The 14371-nt window shown below is 35.5% G+C and overlaps 3 protein-coding genes and 1 long non-coding RNA gene across 6 annotated transcripts; 1 reads left to right on the top strand and 3 right to left on the bottom strand.

The window, feature by feature from the left end:
* Window positions 1-514: 514 nt before the first annotated feature.
* Window positions 515-2697, bottom strand: LOC143465194 (nidogen-2-like). 2 transcript variants are annotated; one of them, XM_076963384.1, is made up of 8 exons: window positions 2541-2697; window positions 2265-2387; window positions 2005-2118; window positions 1771-1887; window positions 1532-1654; window positions 1208-1357; window positions 938-1045; window positions 515-765 (listed from the first exon to the last, which is right to left on the bottom strand). In XM_076963384.1, the coding sequence occupies exons 1-8, from the start codon at window positions 2605-2607 to the stop codon at window positions 755-757; spliced, it is 813 nt and encodes a 270-aa protein (XP_076819499.1). In that variant the 5' UTR covers window positions 2608-2697; the 3' UTR covers window positions 515-754. The 2 variants fall into 2 exon arrangements, with proteins under 2 accessions (XP_076819499.1, XP_076819500.1); XM_076963385.1 differs by having other exon boundaries at window positions 1208-1354.
* Window positions 2698-6796: 4099 nt separating this feature from the next.
* On the bottom strand, window positions 6797-10110 carry LOC143465192 (uncharacterized). 2 transcript variants are annotated; one of them, XM_076963381.1, is made up of 10 exons: window positions 9950-10110; window positions 9692-9814; window positions 9420-9533; window positions 8944-9060; window positions 8712-8834; window positions 8459-8584; window positions 8223-8342; window positions 7453-7725; window positions 7190-7297; window positions 6797-6987 (listed from the first exon to the last, which is right to left on the bottom strand). In XM_076963381.1, the coding sequence occupies exons 1-10, from the start codon at window positions 10014-10016 to the stop codon at window positions 6983-6985; spliced, it is 1176 nt and encodes a 391-aa protein (XP_076819496.1). In that variant the 5' UTR covers window positions 10017-10110; the 3' UTR covers window positions 6797-6982. The 2 variants fall into 2 exon arrangements, with proteins under 2 accessions (XP_076819496.1, XP_076819497.1); XM_076963382.1 differs by having other exon boundaries at window positions 8223-8339.
* LOC143465197 (uncharacterized) lies at window positions 8890-12947 on the top strand. The gene is made up of 2 exons (XR_013118593.1): window positions 8890-9549; window positions 10889-12947. It is a non-coding gene; the product is annotated as an uncharacterized LOC143465197 (long non-coding RNA).
* On the bottom strand, window positions 11911-13960 carry LOC143465195 (uncharacterized). Its single transcript, XM_076963386.1, has 8 exons — window positions 13808-13960; window positions 13548-13643; window positions 13310-13417; window positions 12985-13104; window positions 12813-12920; window positions 12462-12569; window positions 12188-12243; window positions 11911-12119 (listed from the first exon to the last, which is right to left on the bottom strand). Exons 1-7 carry the CDS (start codon window positions 13872-13874, stop codon window positions 12218-12220), a joined length of 633 nt encoding a protein of 210 aa, XP_076819501.1. The 5' UTR covers window positions 13875-13960; the 3' UTR covers window positions 11911-12119; window positions 12188-12217.
* Between the last annotated feature and the right edge of the window lie 411 nt (window positions 13961-14371).

The raw sequence follows: 14371 nt of genomic DNA, 5'->3' as shown, positions 1-14371 counted from the left end.
ATCTTAATCCAACACTAATTTTAATTTGGCAAGCACAATTAATTTTTGTAAATTTTTTCTCGAAATGCATGCATAAGCTGCCGTAAATTAGACGGAATTTTGCGGAGAATGAAAGAATTATGCTCGATACAGTTGCGTAGCCAGAAAACAAATTGGGGGGGAGGGTGCAAATATTTCATGAGTTCCAGGGAACTACAAAGTGTTTGTTTTAAGACACCGCCACCTGATGTAGAAGCCTATAGACACAAAAATTTGGGGAAGGCCCTTTCGCCCCCCCTGGCTACGCCTATGGCTCGATATATTACTTTTCGTTGTTTGTCTTCTTTCAAAATTGTTTTACTTAAATGCGAATTGTATGTTCTCGGCTTGACCAAAACATTCTCTCACTCAACTCACAAATGTCTTTCTCCGAAAATCTTGTTTGTGGTCTTGTTTCACCTGTATGGCTTTACATTTTCTTTTACTTGTATTATAGGAGCTATTGTGCATGTAAGTAATTTTACTTTTTACCGGGTGACTTTTGTACAGTTTGATGTATTCAGCGATCAAATGTGAAGTCATTACTGAAATTGCAACAACTAAATTAACGCAAGTTGACCAAAGTTTCAATATAAGCGAAGTCCAGTTAACAAACTTTTACTGTATGCGAATGTGAAAATATACAAAAACAATGGTACAATAAAACAAATGAAAGAATGTGAAAGCGTTGCTTTCAACCAATAGCAATCTTGTCTTCGTTTCGTAGGCTGATGTATCAAGATTGATCTGCGAAGAAAACGCAAATATGATGAGTTCATTTCACAAAACAACCATAGACAATTCAAGGGTGTATAGAAGGAACAATTGTTAGAAAAAGTAAGCGTTGCTCTGTTCTTGGTTGATGATGCTCGCGATATAATATTTAACAAACTGTATGAAGGTATACAAGTTTCCTTACCGCATCCTTCATTGTTATGTGTAGTGGAACATTTGCATCTTGGTATGCAGGTATGTTTATTGACAACACATTTTGCATGGGCCGGACAACGGGGGTAATCACACATTCCTGTAATGGAAACAAAATATATATGAGTAAAAACAACGGTTTAAACATGGTGATTTCCCTTGCAACTGTCGTTAACGTACGTCAAATACCGAACAAACTATAGCTATTATCTAAAATCTATTTTACCACCGTTTCGGCAAACATATTAAACGATTTGCTCACTTTCTTCTTCCCGACAAACGCTTCCAGTTCCGCAGTAACCATCCTTGCATCTGCACGAGTATCTTGTTCCATCACCAGCAACAATGCATGTTGCATATTTATGACAAGTTCCACATATATGGCGAGGTTGCCCACGAGGTGTGCCAGCTACTTGGGTGCATTGATAAATGGTAGAACAAGTCAATCGATTGGAATGGGCACATACGTAAATGCGCATTAATTAAAGAGTGGTGTTGTTCAATTGGATTCGGCTGTTCATGCTCACATGCATGTTTTACCATTATCGTTGTAACAGTGGTAACATAAATCTAGACCTTCACGTACTTGCTGTACAAGTTAAACCGTTTCCTGTAAACCCCGTTTTGCATACACAATCGTAAGCACATCCGTGTTCACCAGGTATACAATCAGCCTCATCGTGGCAAATGTTGTGGTTGCATTTATCTCCTGAAATATTGAATTGCGCGCAATTACCCGGGATCGTTTTGTTAGTCTAAGTAAATTTCTATTTTTTTTGTCCCATTTACGACCTGGAACAATTTTGTTTTCGTATTTCAACTTACTTGAGCAGAAGCGTCCGTTGCCGCAGAAACCAGGCTTACAAGAACACTTGCGATGTTTACTTGCGTCGCAATTTGCTTGTGCGTTGCAAAGATGCCTCTGGCAAACTAACGACTCTTCTAAAACGAAAACAATTAAAGTATTAGTTAATGTGCTGTACTATTTTGTTGGTTTGGTTGCCATGAGCGATAGATGGTGAACGCAAAGCTATTTTTTGTTTTCTCGATCAACCTCACTTTTGCAGCCGAATCCCGATCCAACGAATCCATCGTCACAGACGCATCGGTATTCTCCGTCTCGTATCGAGCACTTGGCGCGTTGGTGGCAACGATTATCGCAATGATTGATACCTTTGGCAAGATGAACATTTTGCTATATTTATCTCGTATCTTCTTCACTCGGCTAATCGTGCTAAATCAATACACAGGTTTTCCTACTGCCTACATGAGCATCATATTGCAATTTTGAAAATTTAAATAAAGACGAATCAACTTACGACCGCATGAGTATCCATCGCCAAAGTAGCCTTCGAGGCATTTGCACGTGAAGTCTCTCCCGTTAGGTTTGCATCCAGCAAAGTGATGACAGGGGTGTCTTGCGCAAGGGTTTGGAGTCATCCCTGAAATTTATTCAAATCAGCTGAAATACGGAACTTGAATATACTAAAGAATGAATTTCTTTGATTTCGTAATTACTTAAAAACATTTACGTAATGACAGTTTTTCAGGTATATTGTTCACACACACTAAAAGTATTATAATGATAACCGTACCTTCCGTTTCGGTTGCAATCACTACTGTATAACAGATTAAGAAAGCAAGAAAATTAAATTCACGCATTTTTAGCTTTCACCAAGCAAACCTCGAGCTGTAATCTCTAAATCTACCCAGCGCTGGTGTAAGTTTGGAATAAATCTGATAAAGACAGGTTTAAAGCTTTTATAACTTCAGACACGTAAACTTTTACTTAGAACTTGGTTTGTTGGTGAGACAGCATGACGTTTGGAAAACACTTAATTCCAACCGCATAATATTAATTTCTATTATCAATTACCGTAAATAATTTTGTGTTTTCCTTTTTTTTTCTTCACATTTTTATTTCACCTCTTTGCTGAATGTTTACTTTTTTGACCAACGGTATGTTGTTGTAATTTACGTAGGAACGTAGTAAAGATAATTGTTAATCACCATCGTTGCAAAAACAAGAGCTCAAGGAAACCATATAGCACCAATAGAAAGCGAATTGTCATACAGACAAGTTGGTGAAACTATACTCGGATCGCTCTGATAATGAAAACAAGAATGACGTATCGAATGTAGCACTTTGTAACAGACCGCACAACAACCACCTTTGCAAAACGATGTATCGAAAAGAGTGGCTGCCATTAATCATGGCTCATTGGCTTGTATTAAATGGTAATGATATGAAAAGTAATGAGTCACCAAGAAACTTGAATAAAAACACATTTGCTCTAGCGGTGCTTGAGTTTTTGCATCTCGCTAGAAAATCACTGAAAATGATTTATTTTGAAACCCAAAGAATTTACACTACCCTAAGGACTTCACAATTCTGGGAATCAAGTCTGCTGGAAATGGTGGGTGAAGGTGATCATTTTTTGCTGCAGCATCGGTCAAGGACACTTTGTTGGTCTACGACTCTACGTTAATCTAATAAAAAAAAAACTTTGCAAAACTAATACGCAAACTCTCCTTAGGGTTAAAATGCACGAGAATAATCATGATAGATTGAAAAATAAAACTACATCTTGTTAAACTCTGTATTTAAGTTTTATTATTTAGCTCATTACTTTTCATACTTCTATCGTATATATCTGCCGGGTAAGTGTAATAATTGTTACGTTGCGTGAACGTTGTTGTTGGCGCTGGTTCTGTCTATTTTGTGGAGTGCGTATTAATTAGTTAAACTGCAGTTAGAGTCGGAGAAAACACGAGAAAACAAACAAGTGCATTAATGCAATTTGTATTTATCTACATCGCAATTACACAACATAAGTGGACTTCGGTTATTTAATTGTAGGATAAAAATATTTCACAACCTCTAATTATAAAAGAGATTTTTATTAAATGTAGTTTAGCAATGCATTTCATGTAATTTGGATTATCCAACCGAAAACAGTGTTTAAGTAAGCCACAGCATCGTCCTAATGTGGCATGTTCTATAACTATTGATAAAGTGACTTATATATGTATTTGAAGACAACGGCAGATTTATAATTATTTTTCACCAAAATGGAATAAAGTGATTTAATTCTCCAGTGTGCTTCAAATAACGCAAGTCTTCAAGCCGAGAGTAGGTTTGGATCCCACATGTAAATTTAGTTGCTGTAAGAAGATGATTTTCTTAAAAAGCTGTAAAACTTTGAAAATTAACCAATTTTTGCTTATAGCCAAAAGCCAATTTTTGGCGTGATTTTTAAATTTTTGTTTGAGGTAAAATAAGTTAAATTAATAAATTAAAAAAGCCCCACTCGAAAATGTACACATAAGCTTTTCCTGTTTAAAAGCCTTCCTGCCTTTACTGTATTTGCTGATGCGTCATTAAAAAATGAAAAATAAGGCTTTTCTCAGACTTATCTATAGCACGTTCTTAATGCTGAGACCAAAGGTATCGACAAAACATTTTCCATTTGCGTTTTTCTTACGTGCTGCTTGATCCACCGGCAACTTTCCATCGTACCGTTAGAAGTAAAAATTTCCTTGCTCAAAAACAGATAAAAGCACGCAATGATTTTTATTGGTACATTTTTTAATATTTCCTTTTTGTAAAAAAGAAGGTTGTGACTTAACGACATATACAAGCATAACATGATCCTTACTATACTGTTGACTTGGCTTTGACTCTAAATACCCACTGTTATTGACATATTAGATACAGGTACTGTAGCAATATAATTGTTAATTATAATTATATGATATTCTCTTGTTCTTTTGTGTTTATAATATGCCTGTAATGCTGCTACTTTACGCACTGAAATATATTTGTGTTTTGTAATCAGTCGGTTTTGATTGATTGTTATGTTTATACTATGACATCTTTCGCGCAGTACTTTAATTACTTGTACAGAAGCGCTGTAATTGCGGTAATTTTGGTTAACCGCGAAAAGATCAACTCAGGTTATTCTAGAATTATTATTAGGTTAATTGAAAGATTCTGACATTTAAACTCGTGTTTTGTGTTGTTTTTGAGCCGATACCTTGATGGGCTTGTTTCCAAAGATTGCCGAAAATGTTTCTATACTTCGTTTCCTTAGGCCTATATTTACGTCCTTTGAAAATTCGTGCGGATTTACATACTAAAATTCTGTCTCCAACAGTTTTTTATACGACGCAGTTCAGGTGCATGCTGCCAAAATTAATCGTTTTTTTATGATGGTGGTTTCCAGAAAGGAAAATGTTAAAAAAACAGATTTCGCATACAGGTTATGGAGAACATGAAAGGCAGAAAACTCACTGTGCTCGGGATAATCTCAACATTAATTTTAATACATGGCCCATATCTTTTATACCTTTCATAACTAACACTTAGTTTAATTTATAGTAGTGCTTTTTGTTATCAGTCGTTTGCAATAATTCTGGAAAAGAGAATCGTCTGGTTCCGGGTTTGCTATCGTAGAGGCACAACCTTACGCAATTAGGTATCCTGGTAGTCCACTTCAAACCGTAATTCTTACTTCCGGTATGCAGCATGTCATGCGAAGTAACCTCAGAATGCGTACAGTTGATTGATCAAGGCAGGTGTTGTACGTGCTGTTGGTATATTAAGCTTATAACGCATGATTAAATTGTCTAGTTTCGAGTGACTACATTACTGCATGTACAGCAATTCCACGAAAATCATAAACACTCACATGAGTGGATCAATATTCAGCAACGTTATTCGCTGATGTGACGTCTCGAAACTGCACTTATTCAGTGACAATTCTAGAATTTGGCTAATTAGTTTCACTAACTATACACACCTTCAGGGGGATGTTTGGAGACGTTTTGTGTAATACGTGTTACGTTGGCAAGGAAGACGTATTGTGTGAAAGTACTTCGGATAGTTCAGGCTTCGCACTATAATAGTATAGGCCTACTATTAGATTTTATTCTCCATTAAGTATCTGAAATCAATTACAGTATCATTTGAATTAGCTTGTACCAGTGCATGTTTCCTGCGGTATGCTTAATTGCCTAACTTGAAACAGAAAAAAAGGCTTTTGCCTTGGGCTGAATAGGAGTGAGAAATAATCGAAAATAGTTTCTCTTCGGCTTAATTTTCCTGCGTAAATACTTCAGTGTTTTCGTTTTTGGTGAACTTTGTCAAAAAATGTGTTGCAATTTCATTGGCTGGCTGTTTGCGTGGGAACGTCCTTGTGACGTGCTTAAGTTTCTTATTAGCAATCGCACAATAATTTAAGAATTCGTTTGCTGACTCGTTGTTTTCAGAAAAATATGCAAATATTTTTCAGTTGAAATCAGGTCAGCTCTGTGTGCTGAAATTGTTTTAAAAACTGTCTACTTAGTAGTTAGTTTATTTCCCGAAAAGCTATTTATTCAGGAAACTGTATATTGGCCTTCAGTGTTAACAAATATAAATATGAATACTTGATATAAATTCAATCCCGATATCTTCTTGATTCAAAAATATATTGTTTATATATTGAATTTTGAATTTTTCTCCTCATCCCTACACAGATGTCAATGCTGAATCACCAAACAAAAATTAGTTTTTCAGTCTCCGCTACCATCTTGAATCCCGAAAAAGTTCGCTTGTCTATGTGGCTACTGTACGTTGAATTTTTCTCTCCACCAATTCTATCCTCTTAATCTGAACACAATTTCTGATCCATGGAAGTTGACGGAAACATTTTCAATCCGGTATCTTATTGCATGATTCCAAAAAGCTATATGTTTATGCTGTATAGTCAGTGCCATGGCAATTATACAGTTAACATTTCGATATGGTGTTGGGTGTTTCTAGATAACCTGCTTCTCTACAGCTTCATGTTAAATTTACTATTACCGGCGGGATGAGGAACTTTTATTTCAAAAGCAACAACAGCAGTGATTTGCAAAGACAAGAAATTATGCAATCAAAACAATACACAACAAATTTGCCAAAAGAAATATGACAAAGAAAGTGCAAAAATGTTATTTAAGGCCCATCAATGTTTCTGTCTTCAAAATAAGCCTCTAGCTTCGTATTTCAAAATCAATCTGTAAAAAGACGCAAAAATATCATTATTTTTGGTTCCAATGTCCTCCGACACTTTACAACATACTGGTACTGCAACAGGTTACAAGCGCAAATCAAGTTATCAGTTTGAGCAAACATTTATACTCGGAATTTATTGAAATCTCTGGGTGACAGTTCATGCACAATAGAGAATGTTCTGCTTATAGATAAAAGTTTATTTACCACATCCATCACCAATGTAGGTCGCGGTGCATTTGCATCTTGGTATGCAAGTAAGCTTGTTCACAACACATTCAGCATAGACAGGGCACCGAGGATAACTGCACATTTCTGTGGTGGTAACAAAGCTTTTTAATCAGTAATTACTTTTGTAAATACTGTGATTTGTCTGGCTTGTATAATATTAGAATCTTTAAGATATACATTCGTGTTGTATAGGTCTCATCAGGTTCAGAAAAAAAGTGTTTAAATGTTAGATTACTGACTAGTTTCGCTGCGGCAAACATTGCCATTTCCACAGTAGCCCTCTTTACAACGGCAAGAGTAGCTGTTTTCGTCATAGGCAACAAAACATGTAGCGTACTTGTGGCATGTTTCGCATAAATGGCGGGGTAGCTCACGGGGCGCACTAACTATTGGAATGCATTGGTATCCATTTCCGTTGTACCCTTTGTTACATGTACAAGAGTATCCATCGTCGTAGTCATGAGGCTGGCAAATGGCATCTCTATGGCAGCGATTGCCATGGCATTTGTCTCCTGTATAAAGAAGTGAAACGGTTGATTAAAGTAATCAAACATTTTTTTATCAGAAAGAAATACTACGTTTATTTTTGGTGTTACTTGCATGTTAAGTGAAGAAAATTCATCTTTGCTAATGTAATGTGGTTTCTGAACATTACCTATTGTAATGTCGCCTACTTTTGCGTTGAACACGTAGAAAGGCGGGTTTGTGATAACTTTTAATTCTTAATTCATGTCAAATGCTGTTGCTATATTTTGATGAAACTAGTCAACTCGCATGTAATCGGCGACTTGTTCGTTATATGTTATTTTTGTTTACTGTACGCTACAATGATATGAAGTAGTATACTTGGTCATCTAGCAAAATAAAACATAAGCAAAAGCGTACACAGATTTTCTTCGTCGCTAGAGGGATGGTGGTACCACGATTGAACTTTAAATCGCAAAGAGCCGCCATAAAGTTTTCTCATTGTTTTGTAAGAATTTAGATTCTAAAACATTCCATAACGTACTTGTGCATGTTCTTCCGTCTCCATTGTAACCTTCGTTACAGCGACAATAAAATCCGCATCTACTTTGCTCCGGATGACACATTGCATTGGGGTGGCAGTTATGGAACCGACATTTGTCTTCTGCAACCAAAGATAAATTTTTCTATTCATGCTTTTCCTTACTGACTAAAATGTTTCTATGAATAAACCAGTGTAATTGCAAAAGAGTAAGGCTGGGTTTCAAATGCTTTTTTTACTTGTACAATATTTTCCGTTGCCACAAAATCCGTCTTTACAGCGACACGAATAACCTCCGAAGAGGTCCGAGTAGCAAGTAGCCATCGAGTGACAGTCATTGACCTCGCAGCTGTTATGTGTAAAATCTAAAAAGTGTTTTAGTTAAATTTGGTTTCAGTACTGATATTGGCTAACTTCTTCTAAAACAATGTAACAAAACTAATATATTCGTTATTGGCAACTGTATTAATCGCTTCAGCACTTCGGGCTTACCTGTGGTGCAATCTAATCCGCCTCCCGTAAATCCGGGTTTGCATCGACATTCGTAGCCACATCCATTTTCATGAGGTATACATATAGCTTCTCCATGACAGCTATTTTGGAAACATTTGTCTCCTGAAAATACGGATTGTCTATTTCGCGGGAGACTTTTTGTTAGGCCATAGGATATAGTAAGTCCAATTCTCATTACCGCGTTTTTCACCACCCATGAAATACAACTTACTGGAACAGAATCGTCCGTCGCCACAATAACCAGGTTTACAAGAACACTTGCGCTGTTTACTCGCGTCGCAATCTGCTTGTGCGTGACAGAGATGCCTCTGGCAGACTAACGATTCTTCTAGAAATAAAATCAGTCCAACGTTAAGTTAAACAGTTTATGTTGTTTGAAAATATGCTGTGTCTGTCATCAATCATTAGCGTTGAACACAGAACTGTTTTCATGAACTTTTAATATATTGGTGGCACATTGATATACTTCTACCAGAATAATTTTGCATCACATAGAAGATAGAGCCGTAAAAATATAAATTTAATTGTCGATATTTGCTAGGTTTTTAGATAACTTTCAGAGTTTGGGTTGAAGCAAAAATGAAGAATTTGTCAATCTTTTTTAATTGAGATTCTTATCACGGATTTTGGAATATTCTGGCGTTGGGATTAAAGAATAAAAGTTATTTCAGTTATTCTGAAACTCACTTTTACAACCAAATCCCGATCCAACATATCCGTCGTTGCAGACACATCTGTGTCTTCCATGTCGCATCAAGCACTTAGCTTGTTGGTGACAACGTCCATCGCAGTGGTTGATACCTTGACAGAGCAAAAAGTATTTGCAAGTTTTTTACCATGTTTTTGCTTTATTTGTTTATGGTAGGCCTAATGATTTAATTAAACTGCCTATTTTTGCGCTACGTTGCTGTTTATTATGTTACAGCCCACGTAGTTTAGGTGTTATTAAATTCACTTACGGCCACAAAAGTACCCATCCCCATAATAGCCTTCCTTGCATTTGCAGGTAAAATCTCTTCCGTTATTAGTGCATATAGCAAAGTGATGACATGGATGACTAGAGCATAAGTTTCGCAGTCTCTCTGAAATTGATACGAACCAGATAGAAAATAATCTCTAGAAATAACAAGCGGTGCGCTGTTGTTTGATCGCATACAATATAACTTCCATACAGTAAGTTGGTTTACTGAAATATGTTTACGATAACCATAAAATACCTGTTATTTCATTTCCGATCCCACCTGCGCAACAAAACAGAAAAACTAACACACTTAATACACGCATTATATGCACTTTGAAACAAACCGCTGGTATACACTATTGCTCTACCTTACAGTATTAACGCATTTCGAGAATAACGCTCAGTGAGATAAAGTTGGTGTTTTTATTTTAAAATGCTTGAGATTTATTTACTTGTTTGTCTTTTTTTGGCGTTAAGACAATTCGCGGTTTGGAAAACACCTTCCAATTTTCAATGCTCACATTTTTTATCTTAGGCGAACGTTCCTCTGGTTTGTTTAAGCCACCATATAAATGAGCATCTTGTTTTTATCTACTTTAGAACCTGGTAAAAACAAGCCCGGTCCTTGTTAATAATACTTGCATCAACCAAAGCATTTGTCATAGAAGTTTCAGGGACCACTTTTGCAGGACATTTGGCCGAAATAGTGACTTGGTCTATGGTGTTGTAATAGTTATTAATAGTGTTTGTCGAGTACCATGTAATTATTTTCAGCTGTAATCGTTTTTGTTAGTGGTGTTTACGGTTCGCCAAATTGCCGCTGAGCCATTGGAGGGGATTTAAAAAGCAAGTTATTTTATTGATGCACTTTGTATAATACTGTAGCGCACGTACACAACGTAAACAGAATTTCAGTTACTTTGTAATTTTAAAATTGCCATTCCATGGTCATGTAAGTAAAATCGGATTATGTTAGTTTTCATGTAACATGTGATGAATTACGGCAGCCTCGTCTATGTAACTTATTTTTGGTGATCTTTTTACACATGCCTGGAAGCCTGGTAAACCAACAAGAACGCGCCTTAGTTTCTCTGTTTGGCGTGATGTCTTCTTTTGTCGGCATCGTTTGGTAACAATAGAAACTGATTTATTAGTGGTTGAAACCCAGTGAAAATTTTGACGCAATTTTTATCAGCAGGTAGCGGTCCCAAACTTTATTACCCATGAAGTAAGTGATGGCGCAATACATCCTGTTGTTTATGATTGCTGAGTTTATTCCAGCTTTACCGCAAGCATACCTGGACGGTTCGCGACCTGCAAATTTACCAAGCGTAGAATCACCACGAATTCCATTTTGAATCTTTTTTAAACCTCTATAGAGGTTTATTATCTTTATCAATCATCTTTATCTTGTAAGTAAAGTGTGCGATCAACATTAGCTTTGACTTTGCTGTTCTGTGCTTTGAAAATGCTTTTCGAATAAGCTTTCACCTTGCACGTATATACTTCAGTTAAAATATTATGTTTAATTACCATTCTGATAGATCTTGTTTCTTTGATGTGAGCGCCAGTATAGGTATACCATACTTCTGTGTAGTATGAAACTTTCTTTGCTCGGCTGATCATATTGTTTATTTATACCAAAGATTAAATCTCGTTAAAGTTCTATAACCGAAGTGCCTAGAACTTGCTGAAATCTAAAATTTCTATTTAAATACAACTGGTTAACGTTAATTGTTTCAGTATTACGATAATCAGAATTGATTGCCCAAATGTTATAAACTTCATGCTACAATATTTAACTTCAGTATTATTTTACTCTAACGCCCTTAATCTCAAACAACTTGAAATCCGAACAGAATTTTTGAGACAATTAAGACCCACAAGTTGAATCAATCGGAAAAATTAGGGGTTAGTTTATAGCTAGCTTAAATTGGTTGTTCGGTTAAGCATTGCTTTGGTAGTCAAAGTTGTTCTAGCTCAAATGACCTCCGACATAAAGTATGAAGTGCATGTTCTGCTGAAGTATTACTGTATATCTCGGACAGTTGGAAGTTTGATTTTTGATATGGTTTCATTTATTCTTTTAATTAACATACATTTGTGAAAATAAACGCTGATTTATTGTCTTTCGGAATCCATCTATTACTAGCTTTCCAATATCTACTGAATGCTGATAACTGCTGTTACAAAATATATTTGAGGCAGGCACTCGTGTGTCTCAAGATTATAGTGTAATGCATGGTATGTTTGTAACATTTTGGTAATTTTTAAAACTTGGTACTTGGTTTACTGCAATAGCAATTTTATTTGCAATTTAAACAAATCTGGAAAAAAGAGATGATGAGGCATTTTACGAGTATAGCATTTCATAATGGCTTGAAAGTAACATTGATTTGAAAAATGGTCGGAACTGTTGTCAGATCCTGTAAAAAAATATAGTAAAGTTCAAGTTATTGGTGGAAGTGAGTTTTAACAACCGCACTTCGCTTACCGATTCGTATTTTATCATTGCTGTAACCATTTACCAAGGGTACCTCTGTCTGGGTCCTGTAAAGAAGAATTTTTAGTTTTCCTTGTGTTCAAGAAATAGTTTTTATGATTATATTGAAACTCTTTCATCAATTTAAGCAAATTTATAATCCATAAATACTATTTGCTACTAAAAATATTAAATTAGATTGTAGCAGTCGCAAAATGTTATTTCAACTATTCTGCATTTACAATTTCTGCAATTACCGGCTTAGCTATATACGTTTACAACTTACTTCTGCAATATTTTCCATGTTGTTTGTAACCATAGCCGCACTTGCATTGTTTTTCCTTCTTTTCAACGCATTTTGCATGCTTAGGGCAATACCCGCATGGCGTTTTACCTATGTAATAGGGTTTATTTAGGAATTTTCGTATATTAGTAATGATTGTTTTTTGACGCGTATGTACACCTTTATTGTGATACTTCATAATCTATATAATTAATGTATATATAATCTTTTATGGTAAACATAACAATTGTGTATTTTTGAGTACACAGCAATTATATCTATTTAATTACTTAATCTACTATCGCATGTTTATTAGTTGAGTATAACTGTACGAATAGTGAACGTTCTAATTACAATCATATCCATCTCCAGAATAACCCGATTTGCATTGGCATCTGTACTGTCCGTAGTGTCTGACGCATTTTGCATCCTTGTGGCAACGTCCATAACAATGATCAGTACCTTAGTAAAAATAAGCACCTTAGTTTATTGTTGTGTGTTTATTAATGCTAATAATCTTACTTACAGTAATATCCGTTTCCGTAGTAGCCGTCGTCGCATTCGCATTTGTACCGCCATAAGAAAAAGAACCTGGAACGCTTGCAAGTTGCATACTTGTGGCAATCTTTTTTGCAATATGGTTTGCCTGTTCAGCCAAAAGAGTAATAATAATAAAGAAATTGACGTAGATTTTGCTCAAAGATGGCTGCGCTTATTAAATTGAGCTTTTAATGTCAGGTGCATCAAAAACATCTAATATTAGAGATGAATTTCTACGGCAATCAGTTTGGTTAAAATAGATGATTTTCAAATATAGTTTACATTTTACAATTCGAATGACTTTAACATACATTTCTTTCCATATCTGCGGTATCCATCTTTGCACTTGCACTTGTACTTGCCGTAGACATTCACACACTTTTCATTTTTGTGGCATATTCCGTTGCAATAGTCAGTGCCTGTTAATAAACACAAATGAATCCACTTGAAACTTATAATGCAGAAAAAGTATTTTATTTCCCAAAACCTTCTGAAAATTGTTTAACAGTGCTTTAGCATGCTGTGAAAAACGAAAAATTGTTTCCTTACATTTGTTACCCCACAAGCCATAACCTTTCTTGCACTCGCATGTGTATGACGACTTCGAAACACACTTGCCGCCAGAGTACTTGCATTTTTTGCAATCTGTAAAATGGATAAAACTGAAGTTCAAGTACGTTAGCAGAAAGAATTAGTATGAAATTTAGTCAACTATTTTTAATAATTTCAATTAAGTATTCAAGTCTATGTATTAAATATTAGTTTTCTGTTGATCAACAAGGAATAACGTTACGTGGAAAATATCTCACCAAAATCAGCAGATACAACGACGACGGCTAGAAGGAGAAGTGTAACAAGTATTCTCACTGAAGCCATACTTTCCTTTGTTGTTTTACACCACACGTTTTTGAAAATAAGTAACACATACACACACCGAGCAACTGCTTTTTAAATAGGCTTTCCGTTTTTTTGACAAATAACGTGCCAAAAGGAGACGAAAAAAAACTGTCAAACAGGAGCTTGTCCCCCACGGGAAATGAATCATGACGAGTTTTACGTCAGTCTCGCATTAATTTGTTGCCGCGTGCAGAAATGTTGTCCCAATTAGGAATTGAATATTTTCGTATATTGGAATACCACGAACAGTTAAGTACTCCATCGTACATTTTAATGGATTGTTTCATACGTGCTATAAACACATTTGACATTTGTAGCGATTTAAATAATTAGTTAACTTAATTTTTATGTCATTGTCTTCATATTGATAAGTTGGCTATAGATTTCATTTCTGCCTTTGCTGATGTATATACTTCTTATGCTTATTGGTTTTGGTAATTAATATGATCTATTTAATATACAAGAAGTAGACGACG

The sequence above is a fragment of the Clavelina lepadiformis genome, chromosome 7 (genome assembly GCF_947623445.1).
Source record: "Clavelina lepadiformis chromosome 7, kaClaLepa1.1, whole genome shotgun sequence".
Lineage (NCBI taxonomy): Eukaryota > Metazoa > Chordata > Ascidiacea > Aplousobranchia > Clavelinidae > Clavelina > Clavelina lepadiformis.
This window is presented reverse-complemented; position numbering and strand designations above follow the sequence as displayed.